This window comes from Leptonychotes weddellii, chromosome 12, assembly GCF_054177405.1.
Source record: "Leptonychotes weddellii isolate Sample4059 chromosome 12, ASM5417740v2, whole genome shotgun sequence".
In the NCBI taxonomy this organism is placed as follows: domain Eukaryota; kingdom Metazoa; phylum Chordata; class Mammalia; order Carnivora; family Phocidae; genus Leptonychotes; species Leptonychotes weddellii.
In genome coordinates, this window is record NC_138380.1 from 41,543,640 (window position 1) to 41,561,555 (window position 17,916).

General features: G+C 36.8%; 1 protein-coding gene across 1 annotated transcript in view; it reads right to left on the reverse strand.

Moving 5' to 3' along the window:
* The window catches only part of ZNRF2 (zinc and ring finger 2), a 103,123-nt gene that overhangs the window by 50,793 nt on the left and 34,414 nt on the right, over positions 1-17,916 (reverse strand). The window contains exon 2 of the mRNA XM_081800330.1: positions 1,636-1,731. Coding sequence (XP_081656456.1) covers positions 1,636-1,731 — 96 coding nt within the window. The remainder of the gene's footprint in view (positions 1-1,635; positions 1,732-17,916) is intronic.

Below are 17,916 nucleotides of genomic sequence, written 5' to 3' on the forward strand. Positions count from 1 at the left end.
ACTGAAGGGATCTATCAGATTTCCTAGTGCTGACCAGGAAATTCTCATGTTGACTGGTTAAAGGTTACATTTTGGGGTGGGGGAGGGGGGCTAAAACTGCAGTTAGGTTAGGTATTAAGTCTTGGTTTACTGACTTGGTGCCTTGACCTAAGTGACACCATTTTGGGCCTGTGGGTTCCTTTTTAAGAACACTATCCCCAAGCAGAAGGTTACATATTGGTTCCTGAAGATATCTTCAAGACACCAAATATGTGAGCTAGTAAAAAAACTTTGACTTGAGCACAGTTAAATCAGGAAATTAAAAACTGCTAAATATCAACATTCATAAAGACTGCAGCATACATATATCACACAAAAAGTAAATGTACAGAATACTAAGGCTATGTGCAAATAGAGAGTCAAGGAATTAACATTTGTGCTTTCAAAATTCAAGGCTAGACTCTTAACATTTAAGGGTTTTTATTTTTAAGACACTTGCAATAAACATAATTATTATGGAGAGTAATTAGATAATGGAATACAAATGAGAAACAAGCCCCATCACTTTTACCTCAAATTTTGAGCCTGAGAATGTTTTTTTATTTTTTAAGTAATTGAATTTCAATTATATTATGCAAAGTACCCAATTCAATTTCACAATGCAAAAAGGTTTGGATTTAATCAACAGGTACATTTACTATTCAAAGGAATTGCTACAATCTCCTTTTACTTATTCATTGGGAAATAAATGGGAAAAAAAAGTTCTACTGTCACTACTATGACAGTGTGGCTAAAGCACTACTCTATTAGAGAGAGATTCCTAAATCAGTTTGCAAAAAAGCTAGTTAGGGTAAAATGTTTATGTCAATATTAAAGCTACTCCCCACCCCAGCATTTTTGTAATCTGGGGAGAAATCTCAAATTCTTAACTGAGTGCTACTACATTGATTAATCTCCGGCTGATGCTCGGCTGTAGGATCCATCTGTTTTATTCACTGCTGTATCCCAAGTTCCTAACACTACACCTCATACTCCACAGGTTCTCAAAAGACATTTATTGAGGGGTGCCTGGGTGGCTCTGTGGGTTAAGTGACCAACTCTTGGGTTTTGTGGGAGTCATGATCTCCCGGCATGGGGCTCCATGCTCAGCACGGAGTCTGCCTGTCCCTCTCCCCGCCCTCTGCCCCTTCCCTAAATCATGCACTCTCAAATAAATAAAACCTTTAAAGAAAAAAAAGACATTTGTTGAATGAAGTCAACCTTTCAATTGGCTTCACTGTTTACTGGTCTCTTCCTGCTCCTATTCCTACTTCCTATTTCAAACCAAATATTACATTTGAAAAATCCCTGAAACTCCTTGTAGACTTTTGAAATTTGTCTATTTATAAAATTTTGAAAAAAGCCAGGAATGAACTGTATGATTTTTTTTTCAATCTATTTCAAAATGTACCAAGGCTACACTGAAAAATCTGCCCTAAGATTTTAAATGTCTGGAGATTGTGGTCAGGAAAGAATGGTAAAGCCAAAGCACCAGACCTAACTAAAACACCAGTTAGCTCCAGGGTTCCTTGCCTTTTAAATTTTACTTGAAACATAAAATTCATAAAATCTAAGGTAATTCTAATTTAAAATAGCATTTTAAAGCACTGGACTTACCATTATAGGTTATTCTTGGCTTTGTTAAACACATCACAAGATGCAAATCCATTTCATCTGAAGGTACAAATTTTGAGCATACGGGGCACTTAAATCCTAAAAAGTAAAAGAAATCCATTTTACTCAATTATTCCGAATAGCCAATTCCATTTTTTAAAAAAGCGTCAAAGACAAAAAGCATTTCAAATTTCAACATTATACTTACAGTAATACACTACTTAATTGCAAGTTAGGTTGCAAAAAGAGTTTTGTAACTATAATAACTGACTTCAATCAATTTACAAAGACCATCCCATTTCAAATGAAACAAGTACAAATGAGAAGAATTAGGCTCACTACAAAACTCCCATATCTTTTTCTAACGTATGGGTCCAATCATTCTTCTTTCTAATTTTTTACATTAACCTGAACTTTTGAATTTGTGAAAATTACCCTTCCCAGCTTAGTAGGGCACAATTTGAGTCACAAGGTTTTACAGCTAGACAGTACCTTAGAAACTATTCTATTCCATTGATCTTTTAAAAATTATTCTGAAATTGGCAAAATCAGGTCTAAAAGCTAAGACTCCTGTCTTCCAGTAGTGATCTTTCTCTCACACTATACTACGAAAGTCACAATGCAAACCAAAAATGGCATCAAATAGGGCAGATTTCCCAGTCAACTCTGACACTTAAATATTAGTTTCCTACAATATTCAATCTGTACTATTTGCCTCATGTGGTCTATTAAAAATAAAGTGGTATAGTGAAGGAGAGAATAGGCTATATATTCAGCTCTATCCTACTCCCTCACTTACCAGAGGACCTGTCCTATCTATGGTTTCTTGCGGTTGCCCTGCTGCCCTACTTCTCCCTCTCTGATATCCCAAAGCAGATGGAGCAGCACTGGACACCTGATTCAAGATAGCCAATTTATAGTTTGGCTAGGAACAACAAACCAGAAGTGGCACAAAAAGATGGTCTGGGCCAATCTGTTTTTCTTGGAAATATGACAAGAAACAGCAAGAGAGTACACTTGTCAGCTGTAAAGAGCTGAGGCAGAAAGGGCACCTGTAGGTTAGAGAGAGACCAGCGGCTCTGCAAGCTGAACTTGGAAACTAATGGCCAGCAGAGGAAAATGGTTTGCATGGAGATCGAGGAGCAGATGTGCAGAGAGGAGCGGAAGTGCCGTGAGAGACAAAAGCTAGTAAGAAGGTTAGTGAAAGAAACCAGTCCCTAACGCTGCCTCTGAGTCTGACAGCTCTATACTTCCAGCACACGTGTGTTCTTAGAGGCGCTCTCCTCCATTCACTGGGACTTGAAACTCACTGTGACCAAATGTGTCAGACTAGAATCACACTTCTTGCAGAACTTTATACAAATCAGGAAAAGGTTCTGGCATGGGTACTTAATCCAGGTATGATTTTGAACACTGTTTTGACATTGTAGTAAATGCATTTTAAAAGAAAGGAAAAAAGGTATGTTTACTTCCCCTTCTTGAAAACCACCAAAATGAAAATGAAGAAAGAGGAAATTCATTTAAAATGAAACTATAAACTAGCTATAATCCCCAAATACCAATATAAGGAAATTTAAGTCAAATGGGGAGAAGACTGAGACTCTCAAGCAGCATTCATATTTCAAGGACCGACCAACAATCTTTCGCTTGGAATTGTAAAAAAAAAAATTCTTCCCTTTAAGTTAAAAAGGACATAAAAGAGGGAAAGAGGCAACCAATTTTCTAACTATTGATCAGAATCATCTGAGTACAGGCACATAAACTCTAAATTATCAAAGTACAATACTGTGAACTACTGAGAGCTATCCAACTGCTCACAAAGCAGAGCCAAACGAGAGAAAACTTTGTGCAAAGAACCACCTGGATTTCTAGTTAAATACAATAAATTAATGTGTTTCTTTCTCCTCCCAACTAAAATCCACTGAAATGAGAATAAAATAAAAATAAGATGAAGAACTTGAAAGGAGACAGCAGATGAGAAAACAGACATCCCAAGTGCCTGCGGAAGTCAATCAATTCTCACTACCTAATTCTCAACGGACTCCAAAATCTATACTTACAAGTGACTTCCCAAGACAATGGTGAGGCATGAGGTTAAAATCTAGATTGATTCAGACTGGAAAAAAAAAAAAATCCCTAGATCCTCAATCCATGACATATAGCAACTACAAGAAACTACAGTTCCCCAACTATAGCAGGAGAATGAAGGCTAACCATAAAATAAAAGACCCAAAATAGAGTGACTTGAGGACCCCAGGCACAGCAATGGGAAGGGAAGAAAACACAGGAATAAAAGATCTATGTACAGGGGCGCCTGGTTGGCTCAGTCGTTAAGCATCTGCCTTTGGCTCGGGTCATGGTCCCGGGGTCCTGGGACTGACTCCCACATCGGGCTCCCTGCTCGGTGGGAAGCCTGCTTCTCCCTCTCCCACTCCCCCTGCTTGTGTTCCCTCTCTTACTGTCTCTCTTGCTGTCTCTGTCAAATAAATAAATCTTAAAAAAAAACCCAAAAAACTATGTACAGAAAAGGCCCCGTCTGCCAATTTCCTTTACTCTCTTTACCAAGAAACTGGTAGATTCTTCTCTTAAATCAAAAGGTCCCACAGAATAAAACATCAAGACCCTTGTCTGTGGATAAGCCCCAGCCTTAAACAAAAAGCTTCCAATCAGCTTTTCAGGGCCTCGCTCATAAACATAATGCAATAAAAGAAAAAATTTTGCATGGTTAAAACACAACACAGCAGAAGCAAATCCAAAAGACAAAAATATTTACAACATGTATTACAAAAGGACAATATCCTTAATACATAAAGCCAATCTAAAAAGGCTACACACTATACGATTCCAACTATATGACATTCTGGAAAAAAAAAAAACTATGAAGAAAAAGATCAGTGGTTGTCAGGGGTTGGAGGAAAGGGAAGGATAAATAGGTGAAGTATAGAGTATTTTTATAGCAGTGAAACTATTATGTATTGTAGATATATACCATTACACATTTTTCCAAACCAACAGAATGTACTACAGCAAGATGAACCCTAACATAAACTATGGACCTTGGGTATTAATGATGGGTCAATCTAGGCTCATTAATTGTAGCAAATGTATCACTCTGATGCAGGATGTTGATAGTTGGGGAGGTTGCATATGTGTAGGGATAAGGGTTATATGTGAACTCCTATACTTTCCTTTTAAATTTTGTTGTAAACTAAAAGTGCTCTAAAAATTTATCAGTAAAAAGTTAAAAAAAAAAAATTCTTAAAAAAACTGTGGAAAATCAAATACCAGTTAGAAAAATGGGCAAAAGTTTTAAACCAGTATTTCACCAAAAGGATATTCAACTGACCCTTAAACAAACAAAAAACTGCACAGTATCAGAACTGAAGAAGCACCTTCCTCTTAAGTTCTTTTTCTTTATTCCCATTTTAGTGGGTTTTAGGAGAGAAGAGAAACACGTATTTAATTCACTTTATTTAACTAGAAAGCCAGGTCAGTTCTTTGTACATACTGTTTTCTCTCCTTAGGCTTTACTTTATTTCTACATTAAGATATCACTACTTACCCCAGATTGGCAAAAACTCAAAAGCTTGACAACATACTGTCGGTGAAGCTGTGAGGAAACAGGTACTTTCATACATTGCTAGTAAGAATGCAAAATTTTACAAGCTCCACGGAGGGCAATTCGGCAATATCTTAACTCGATTATGTATGTCTTTATCTTCTGATCCAGCAATCCCATTTCTAGCTTCTCACCCTGAAGGTATGTCCCCAAACCACAAAAAACCCATGCACAGATAGAGGATTCTGAGGAGACAGTAGAGCAGGAAGCACTGGCAGAACTGGCCTCCCCACTGAAATAATGGCACTGGTGGCGTCTGAGGGAACTCTTTTGGAACTCTGGAGGCTATTGAAGGCTTGCAACTTCCAGGGGGAAGACCTGGACAGTACACTGTGGTTAATTTCAGCTCTGAGAACAGTGACAGCCACCCTTCCCACCACACTCCACCCCCAGCCACATGGCAGGCAGCAGTTACTTCTTCTTTGAGCAGCTTAAACATAGCTTGCAGGAACCAGGCTGGGCTAGAGGACTCTGTCCTCCAAATGCTGGGACCTTGCACTCTGATTGCTGGTTCAGATCCAAGAGGTACAGACACAGAGATGGGTAGTCATTGCTGTCAGATCTTCTCCATTGTAAGCCCTCCCACTCTAGCTGAAGAAACCTCAAGGTGATTTAAAGGGCCTATGCCCTCCCCCCCTTTATTTCTCACTTTTCCCCCTTTTGGGAGCCCAACATTAAAAGACTAGGAGATTAAAAAACAACTATACAAACAGGGGAAATTAGAAAGACTGTGTATACCCAGTAAGTCTCAGAGAAGACCATATGTGTTTACTTCAGGCTGATGATCCTCATCAGAGACAGCCTATAATACCCCCCAAAAAAACAATAATAAAAAATAGCAGACACTGGGGAAGGGGAAAATCTGATTTCCAAAATACCACATTATTAGATTCGAATAACCAGATTTTAGCAAAAAAACAAACAAAACACACCCTAAGCATACCGAAACATAACATACAGAAAAAAAAAAAACCCTAAGCATACAGAGAAGTATGGCCTTTAAAGGAGAAATAAAAAAATGAAACAGAAACTGTCCTTGAAAAACCTCTGATGGCAGATATGCTAGCCAAAGATTTTTAAATGCCTAGCTTAAAGATGCTCAAAAAAATAAAGGAAGATGTAGAGAAAGTCAAGAAAATATGATCAAAATGGAAATATCAATCAATAGAAACCTAAACAGAGATCATAATGAACCTAAATAGAAACTGTAAAAAAATTCTGAACCTGAAAAGTATAATAACTGAAATGACAAATTCACTAGAGTAATTCAAAGGCAGATTTGAGCAGGAAGAAATAATCCATGAACTTGAAGATAGGACAATGGAAATTATCATGTCTGAGGAACAGAAAGAAAAAAAAGATTGAAGAAAAGTGACCATAGCTTAAGGGACCCATGGGACACCAACATGCAGAGCAACATATGCACTGTGGGAGTCCCAGAAGGAGACAAAGGGGGAGAGAGTATCTGAAGAAATAATGGCTGAAAACTTCCCATATTTGATGAAAGACATGAATATAAACACCTAAGAAGCTCAACAACCTCCATGTAAGATGAACTCAAGGGCACCCACACCAGGATACATTATAATCAAACTTTCAAAAGAACAGCAAAACAAAGGTGATCATCAAGGGATCCTAATATTCTAAACAGATTTCTCATGAGAAACTCTGGAGTCCAGAAGGCAGTGGGCTGATGTATTTAAAGTGCTCAAAGGAAAAAAGCCCTGTCAAGTAAGAATCCTATATCCAGCAAAACTCCTTCAAAAGTAAGGGAGAAACTGTAAAATTCTCAGATAAACAAAAGCTGAGGAAGTTCATCACCACTAGACCTGTCCTAGAGGAAATGGAGGAAATAAAAAAACACTAGACAGTAAACTCAAAGCCATAAGGAGAAATAAAGGTCTCAATAAAGGTCTTCAAGTCAAGGGGAATTGTTTTCCAGGAACTGTATTAAAGGAACTGCACCTGAGAAGCTTTATCCATTTATATCTGGACCTGATTCCAATAACAAGATCCTGGACTTCAAATTGATGCCTTAATGGGATGAGACTGTGTGATTGCTGGAAAGAAAGTGCATACATCTTACATATGGAAGGGATGTGAATTGTGATTGCTAGAAGGCAGACTACGTATACAGTCTCCAAATACAGTCGCTTTCAATTTCATGCACCCTGTTCCTCACATTAAGAGAAGACGACTAATTCTCCTCTCCTTAAATCTGGGCCAGCCTAAATGCTTTGGATGATCAAAAGTGCACAAGTGATGTTCTGGGATTTCTGAGACAAATCTTAAAAGCCTTGCAGCTCCCACTTGACTTCTTGGAATGCTCACTTTTGGGATACTCCCTTTCAGAACCCAGCTGACATGCTCTAGGGAGTTCTGACCACATGGAGAGGTCACAGATAGGCATTTCAGCTGGAATGTCAGCTACAGCTTGCAGTGAACCCTGAGCTGACAACCAGCATCAATTGCCAGGTATACTGGGTGAGCTACCTTGGATGTTGAGTTACTTTGAACTTTCAGATGACTCTAGCCCCAACTTCCATCTGCAACTGCTTGAGAGACTCACCAAGTGAGAGCTCCAACAACTGATTCCATTCTACTCGTAGAACCTCAAGAGATAATAAATTTATGTTTTAATTAAAGCACACACATACCCAGTAAGTTATGATGGCATTCTTTGGAATCGCACAATACTGTAAACATATAAGAGACATAGTGAAGAAACCATTAGGCATCTACACAATGGAATACATGCAGTTATAAAAAGGAAATGAGGAAGGTTCTCTATGAACTGATGGGAGAGATATCAAGGCTATCTTAAGTAAAAAAAGGCAATGTGAAAAAAGAATGCAATGTTATGCAAACTACTGTGCAACAAAGAAGAGTAACTAATACATGTACATGTATGTATCTGCAAACAGAAAAACAAGGAAGGAAAACTTAAAACTAAGGTTTATATACATGTTGCCTGTAGGTAGTTAAAATGTGGTTAAAAAAAAAAGGGAAAAGGATACTCAAATGTACCTTTAATAAAGGTTTTGACTTTCGAACAATGTTACTGAATACATATCCAAAAATAAACAAGAATTCGGGGGAAATCCCTACTAAAATTAAATATAGATGGAAACAAACAAATGTTAACTATATATCAGATACAAAGAAAATACACACATGCCTGTGCATGTGCAGGTACACACGTACGTATGTACACACACACACACACACACGAGTTCAGTCACTAAAAGGACCTAGAAGCAATGACACCTCTATAGCAAAAAGCAGACTCAGGTTTTGGGTTTCTTAATATCATTCCTCCATGAAGAGAAACAAGAGCTCCTTGGAGAAAAATCTGAGTTATAGGTCTGGGGCAGGGAAAGTACAAGGTGAACCTAGACTATTTTGTCATGCCAGACTGAAGAAGTGCTCAAAAACTGATATGAACACATAAAAAGGCAAAGAAACCAGCTTGAAAGGGCTTCTCCTGGTCAGATCTGGATCTGAGAATCAAAATGGATAATAACATAACAGATCATATTATCTTACATTTAAAAAGAATGCAAAAGTATATATAATTACATTCGGAAAATATCAACCCAAGATCACTTAATTAACATATAAAAAGGTACTCTTAAAATGGAGAAACTACCTGACCTCACGTTAAATGTTCAAACTTAGTATCACCGACAAAAGGACAAGCTGACATCTCTGCTTCCTGATGTGACTCACTGAGGACACAATACTTAGGTATACTTCTACCAAATATAACTAGAACCTCATTACAAGGAAATTTAGAAAAAGCCTCCAACATACAAGATGTACACCAAAACAAATTCACAGAAAAGTAGAAGTATGATAAAACTACCAACACAGGAAACAGAAAACCTTAGCACTGCCAAACCCTCAGAATCTTAACAGATTTCGATTTATTTTTGTTTCTGTGTATTTATTTGATTTTGTTTCTACTTGTTTTGGAGTCCATCTTATACGTTGGAGGCTTTTCCCAAATTTCCTCAAATGTCCCAATAATTCAAGATGATATTGCATCCACAAAACAAGAGACTATAAGAACAGAGAAGCAAATAAAAGCTCCTGAAATAAACTTTTGATGAAATCAAGAATTAAGAATTCTTAACTAAGAATTCAAATAGACAGCTGAATATTAACCTGAGGTAATAATGATGCCAAATGGTAATAACAATGAACATTTACTATGTACCAGGAAATTATCTAAGCGCTTTGGGTGAATTAACTCATTTATTCCCACATCCTTGAATGAGGTACTAATACAAACCCTATTTTATACATGAAAAACAAAGAATAAGTAACTTCACACAGCTAGAAACTGGCAATGCCAGAAATCAAACTGGGCTTCTGGCTTCAGAACCTAAGTCTTCAACCATCACTCTGCACGTCTTTTTTAATCTCTCAGGAAGTAAAACCAAAAGTCAAACAGGAGATATAATAAATAATAATAATCAGAAGATCAATCCAGGTGGTCTAACATCCAACCAACTAGAAACAGACTTGAGAAAAAAGGAAGAAACTACCAAATGCATAATTTCCCAAACTGAGTTCATGACTATGCAGACTAAAAGAATGTACCCCATATAACAAATGAAAATAAACAGCCATACCAAGGTAGGGTACTGTGAAATAACAGAGCATTAGGGATAGAATAAAGTCTAAACGCTTTCAAAAAGAAAAAAGATGAAAAATATCTAGAACAGTTTCCCAGACTTTTAAATTTTTTTGCCTTTCATGATATATTTTTGGAGAGTCTAGTTAACTGCTTTTCAGAGTCAGAATGGCATTAGTCTTCTCAATAGCAACACCTAAAAGGAGATAAATGAAGCAGTAACTTTAAAATTCTGAAAATTATTTCACTTAGACTATATTCCCAAACTATTACATAGTCACACACATTTTCTCAAAGCATAGGCAAAGTATCAAAAACTTTCTTTCCTATGCACCCTCCAGAAATTTCTAGAACACATGGTCCACTGAAACAAAGGAGCAAATAGAAAAGAAAAAACAAAAACAGAAAGACACCAAGATAAAGGAAATAAGCTCTTTCACAGGAGAGAAGTGAAGGGAAATTCTTGGATAATGCGTAACAGGTCTAGAAGATATTTGGTCCAGATTGGAAGAGGGGAGTACAGGATCCCAGAAGAAGAGGAAGAGGGTGGAAAGTGGTAGGGAGTGAACAGATAAAGTTTCTTGATGTGTTTTATCAGGAGGAAAACAGTATTGTGTTCAGACAGTTTTGGGAATTCTTTACAAGTTTGGGAAGAACTGATAGGAACTTAGAAAATCAAGTAAGCAAATAGATGGAGGCAATTTTTAACTACGAGACAAATACACAACAGGAAATGTAATCCACAGTCATAAACAATGAGTATCAAGCAGATCATCATTTAAAAAGACGTTCAAAAGGTAGGAGGATAAAAATGAAGACAGGTGATATATATAAATCCTCATCTTTCATAATAAGCAGTTAACAGTCAACATCTAAAAAAATTAAAAAGAATATAAGCATATTATTTATAAATATGGAAGTAAATGTAGTAAGTGACAGCTACAAGTATTGAAAATGGTTGTCTCAAGAAAATAAAAACTGGGAGTTGGGAAGAGTTGAGGCAAGAGAATGATGATTTTTATAAGACGAAGTACTTTTTTTCAAAATATATACATATTACCTTGATTTAATTTTACTTAATTTTTTAATTTTACTTAAATTGTAATCAAAAAACGATTTTAAAGGACGACATGTCTTCAGAGCACAGGACACGTGAGCCTAGTGAAAAAGAATTCTGTGAGAACATATCCCAAATGAAGCTGCTGCCTCCCCTAGATCACTTTCTCTGCCCTTTCCCCACACTGTTCTTCCCTTGACAACAGTCTCAACTAGAAGTGACTCCATTCTTTGATGAATAACAACAAAAAAGGATTCAGTATGGGACCTATGCACTGTATGAATCCACCATATAAGGAAGACAAAAGCACTAAAAAGGCAGATGACTGAGACAATTTAGAGAACTCTGGAAACAGCTGTTATATTTCAGCAAATAAATATGACAAAAAACCAAAGAAGAACCGAAGAGAAATAGAAATAGCTAGTGACAACATCACTGACATAGAAAGCAGAGAGTAATGGAAAACAAAACAGAAATGACAGTCATCAGAAAAAAGACAAATTCATGGAAAACAAAGGCTAACTGCTTTTCCCATACAAGAGAATAGAATAAAAAAAAAAACAGATCAAAATTATCAAAGATAGTAAAAAAAAATAAAAAAGAATCCTAGTGACTAAACAGAAAATATAAAAATAAAAATATAAGATGTCTACAATAATTGAGGAACAAGGGTGGCAGAAATCTTACTGGTCTCAGAATTACCCACAGAGTATCCAGATATTACTTTGGACACTTTTTTGTGCATGCCTGGGGGGCAGGGAGTCTTCAGAACACTTAGAAGGGGGAAAGAGTGGGACTCAAGAAATGTATATCCTCAAATATTCAGACTCAAGACCCAACCAAGAGATTAATAAAAAATTCAGGAATTTTTATTTTTATACACACACACACACACACACAGGTAGTATGTACACTACTTACAATATTATTTAATTGAAGAAATAAGTGAAAACAACTGTAGAAATTATTGCTATGGTATGGTATATAAATATTAGAAATGTCGACAACATGAAAATGATATAACCACCCAAATCTGGGATGAGAATGTCATGATCATGTTTGTGTATAAAAAGGACAAGGGATGGGCACCTGGATGGCTCAGCTGATTAAGCGTCTGCCTTTGACTCAGGTCATGATCCCAGGGTCCTAGGATCAAGCCCCGCATCGGGCTCCCTGCTCAACAGGGAGTCTGCTTCTCCCTCTGCCCCTCCCCCCCACTCATGCTCACATGTGTGCACACTCTAATAAATAAATAAAATCTTAAAAAAAATAAAAAAGGACAAGGGAGACTGATGGAAGAGAATGGACAGTAGAAATGAGCCAGATAACCCTGGTCTTTTAAAGCGAAGTACAGAGGTACTGAAACACGATTGTTATTATTCCCTGCCTTTTACCCTACACAACTTTTAGATTGTTATCAAAGCCCTATTCAGGTATCATCCTTCTCCAGGAATCTTTCTCTAAATGCTCCATCTCAAAGCTGATTTAATCATTCCTCTCTCTGTATTTCTTCTATGCTTTGATGATACTTCCAATACTAGAATGTAGCACATGGCACTGTAATTACTTATTTGTGTCTATCTTCCTTATTAGCTTAAATAGTCCAGTGAAAATGCAAACCCAGTTCTACCACATACAAACTATGTGACCCCGGGGATGGCACTTAAGGCCCTCCCCCAGATGCTATCAACCTATTATCCCCACTGATTACCAATGTTCTCTACTCAAAGCTGGTACTCCAAGTTTTTCCAAAATTAAAACTATTCCTCTACATTTTCCCTTAAACAAAGCTCTATTCCTTCTGATCTCAATTAGGTAATTTAATTGACTAATATAATTTAGAAGGAAATGACCAAAAAGCTTAAAACTTAGGTATACATGTACTGAATAGGACAACGGAATGAAACAGTAACAGAGGAATGTGTTTAGGAGATATTTACAGCAAGTGACCTGCATCTGCTACACCAAACCCCCCAGGTAATACAAAACAGTGGCTGCCACTTCCTATCTTCAATAATGGAATTAAATAATATTAAAACAAAAAGAATCCACAGACTCTCTTGGTTGAAATTGCTCACTTACAGAGAACAGCAAACTAAGTGCAAAAAAATCAAAAGTGACAGAACCCCCCTCTTCCAATTCCTAAGCTATCAAGGTTTTTACCACAGCTCCTGTCTCTTGATCATCTTTTATATTACTGCGTGCACGTGTGTGCACACACACACATGCATGCACGCCCACACACACTGTTTTCTCCTACACTGGCCTTTTCACATAATAGCTATTACCCTAATACAAATTTGGTGTTGCCAATGTAATCTTTCCTCCAACAGAAGATACCCATTGGCACCTTTATGCCCTTGCTCTTAAGCCAATATGCCTTGCTTTTTCTCTTATTTTATCAACAATCTGCTCCTAACTGTTTAAGCCCAGATCAAGTCTCAGCATTGCAATGAAACCTTTTAAGAGAACTCAAAACCACAATGTCCTTCTCTGTTCTACTACATTCCGTCCATTGGTAACGGTCATTTGATACATATCATCTACATTTCTTCCATGTAGATTTTATCTCCCAAACTGGAGTAACATCTGTGGGGCAGAAATTGTATATTCTTCTAAGTATTTTATTCAAACACCCTACCCCAGCATCCAGCTAGACCTAGAGCTGACTTAATAAATACCTAAATGCATGCATGAATGGACTGTATAGTTGGTCTTAGTTCTACAGAGGCAAGAGCTGTACAATTAAAAGCAGATTAGGGTATTCTAACTGCAGTTTATAATAGAGTCCTAACCATCACTTGCAGGAATGACCAGCATTAAAAAAAAAAAAATTCAGTTTAAAGGTAAAATTGTTCTCCACATGTCAATAAAAATAGGTAAAAACATGCCAATAAAAAGAAAAGTAAATAAATCAACATCCATAAGCAAAGTTTTATAGTATATACAATATATGCCATACAACAAAAGGTCTGCGTGTAAACTGAGGAGAAAGGTATTTTATTTGCCAGTAGGACCTGCTCAGAGTTTGGCAAATATAGGATTATCTGGTATGAAAAATTTCCTCAGAAAATTTAAGCCAAGTAACTTAAATAACCACCAGCAAGATGAGTTGCAGGCTGCCTATTTTCTATCATGTTTGTCTAATACGTAAAATTTCTGCTTTATGAAAAAAGGTGCTCAAGAAGCCAAAAGGAAACACTTAAGTAAAGCCTACATTGAATAAAGGACAAAAACATCTCTAACAAAATAAAAACAGCAGGACAGCAAATGTTCCCACAACACAATATAGAATAAGTTTTAACCCTGCTTAACAAGCGTATTTACTAGATTAAATATTTAAATATTGAATTCTATAAATCATCAAAAACCATCCTTGATGAACCTACAAAAGGAGTATCAGTATACATCAATTTGCACAATAAACATTCCTGAAAAGCTTATATATCAAGATCATATTTTAAGTATATTAGGGAAAGTAATTATTTTCTACTATCACCTATTTGTGGCAATTCTATCACTTTATTCTTTTTTCATATACTTTTTTTTAAGATTAATTAAGAGAGAGCACGAGCAAGGGGGCTGCATGGGGGAGTGGCAGAGGGACAGGGAGAAGTAGACTCCCCACTGAGCAGGGATCCCAGGACCCGGGAATCATAACCTGAACCCAAGGCAGGCAATTAACCAACTGAGCCACCCAGGTGCCCCACAAAGTGTAATTTTTTTTTTTTGTTAAATATCAGCACACTGAAATGATTCATAAAATGTACTACAAGAGTTCTTTAAATATGCCCTAAAGGTTTCTTTGTAGTTTAAAACCGGGGGGTGGGGGGGGTGGGAGGGGTGTAACTTCTTTTCCCTCTTTTGATAAGATACTTACAGGACATTTTTATATGCTTTATACTAGGTACACCAAACAATGACCTCAGTGTTATTTAAAAAGAGCTACTTCTCCATGTTTACCAGAATTATTCCCACACCATTTAGGACCCTAAGGGAACATCTACTCTCATCTTTTACAGATAAGAAAAGTGAAGTGAAATTGTGTGCCTAACGCCGTAAAACAAATTAGCAGTATGCCCAGAACTAGGTCTCTTTTCATTACACTCTGCAGGCCACTCATCTACCAGACCTCTCTCATAAGCACTTATAACCAATTAAACTAACAATTTACAATTCTTTATACATAAAAATGTTATAACCATGAAACCATCAGAGGGGATCTATTTTGACCTTGTTTACTTTCAAAGAGCAGTGATATTCCTTGTGAACAGTGGCAAAATTCTACAAAATAAATGGCTAGGATTAAGAACATACGCTAGGAATCACAAGCAAATCAAAATCCATACTGGGACCAATCCTGGATATCTTAACAAATGTACTTCACATATTCGGGAAACTATTCAGAAACCGAGAGAGATCAAGATTCAATAACTTTCCTACACCCAAGTGGAAAAATTTTTGCAGCCATTATTAAAGTCTTAAAATGCAAGCACAACAGGCATAAATGTTCATGTCTTTGACATATTCATAATCTTAAAAAAATACTGCAAAGATGCCCACCTTTTGGCTTTTGTTTCCTACTTATTATTTTACTCTTTTCCATTATTTTATTATTCCTTTTATTGTTCTATAGCCTATCAACCAACTTTCTATCAACGTTTTATTCGTCTCTCCAACTCCACTCCCAAAAATACCCCATTAGCTTGATTTCTCATTCTATATTTTGGCTTGTCTAGATTATTTTAAATACATACATCCCACATATCTGATCAATTAACTATAAAAGATCTTAATGGTGGGCTACAACTGACAAAGAACACTTCTCTGTCACTATAATTTGTGTAAACCTTTTATTATATATGGAAAATAATTCTGATACTGTAATTCACAGCTTTATTAGAAAATAAAGATCTTCAGCACCATGGGTATTTCCCTGTGAAAACAAATATTTTGTTTAAATCTGTTTAAATGAATTAAGAAGTTAACCCATCCTACGTAAGAATGCTAAATAGGATATGATGTGATTGCTCATATTAAACAGCTAGAAAAGGGGAACAGAAGAAGCAAACAGCTATTCAGAATGGTGAAAAAGTAAATTTAAACTATGGTAGTACAGCGCAGGTCAGCTCCCAAGCAAAACTAAATAAATTCCACGTGGCGATATAAACAAGGTATCTTTATAATTTATGAGTATGCCAATAATAGTACAAGGACCTAAGGATCAGTGGTTTAACTAGTATAAATGAGTCTTATAAAATTCAATTTATTGAGTATCTTCTGTCATCAATGAACCTCAAAATGGCCACACATTCACACTGGGGTTGTAAGGTAGTGAAGCAGAATACAGAATGACCAAAACACAGATGAAGGGAGGTAAGCAGTTTTCATCACTATCAGGAAAGGAGGCGGCCGCCTCAGTGCCAAGGGTAATGTCTCCACATTCTTGGGAGCAATTTTAGAGACTTGACTATGTATGTGTTTCAGTCTATTTGTGTAACCAAATACCAGAGACTAGGTAGCTTATAAACAACAGAAATATATTTCTCACAGTTCTGGAGATGAGGGTGCCACAACCACTGGGTGAGGTCTTCCTGACCACAGAATTTTCACTGTAACTTCACAGGGTGAAAGGGGCTGGGAGCTCTCTGGAGCCTCTTGTATAATGGCACCAATCCCACCCTTGAGGGTCCTACCCTCATGACCTAACTGCCTCCCAAAAGCCCCATCTCCTAATACCATCCTCTGGGGCATCAGGTTTTCAACACAAACTGGGGAGGAACACAAACATTCAGACCACAACAGTATGCAAGGCACTTCTGGAACAGAGCCTGAACTTCAACAGTAGTCAGAGTCTATTTGTTTATTTTCATATGTAGGACAATAGCCTCTGCTCTGGAATTTTCTCTCTGTTGGAGATGGGGATAGGAGGCAGAGGATGGAATAATGGTATTTGCTCTAGGAATTCACACACTCGATGGAGAAATGCACCTCTGAGCCACAGCTTTTTATCCAAGACATAGTTCAGCTGTATAATGCCCACCAGCCTATGGGGTCATATGTAACATATGAGCTGTATGTTTTGCAATGGCCCTAGATAAACATGTAAGTCAAATGAAGAGAAAAAAATTTAAACTACAGATTTCAGAATAATTATTACAATGAACTCTAACCACTACAGTTATTAACTGTTTACACTTGTTGGCTTACAACAAAACATTATGATAAATCTACATAGGCCACAGCTAAAATTCTCAATAACCTTAATGTCCTAAAATAGCTGGCTTCTAAATATACATATTTCCAAGTCCCCTGACTTGGAGAGTATGACCAAAGTTTGATAATGAGCTCTAGACACAGTATCAACGTGGGTACGCCCGCATGGCTTATAACTGTTTATCAGTTTCCTTTCAGGTTCTGTAAGATCTACATATTGTTCCTATCAAATTTATTGTTGTCTCACCATGTTTTAGCTATTCCAGAAGCTATTTATCAAAGGTTCAGCTCAATTTTACTCAAGTCCTTAAGTCTCTTTAAAATGTAAACGAAAACAAAATTACTGCTCTTATTGTGCAGTAACCAGACTTCATTAGACTAAAAATGTATTCAAGAACTAGATAATAGTTATAGTCTTAATGAAACCACTGTCACATGACTTTAGAACTTTCAAATAAAAGTATGAAATATTCAATATATTGCACTGAACTTGAAAACCTAGGGAATGATTTTAAAACAGATCTCCAAAAAAAATTAAACCTATCTTCATGTTTCACATCAAGATATCCATTTACTTCACAGAACCATGCCAAAGTAGAGCAGATACTCGATACTTAATGAATGAATAACTATATCCTCCTAATATATCCTTCCTCTTGCCCAAATTTGGGGATAAAGTGTAGAGTTTTTTCTCTTTCCACAATTCTCTTACTGCTCAAACTAACAATGGCAGCTCTGTGCAGGTAGCTAAAT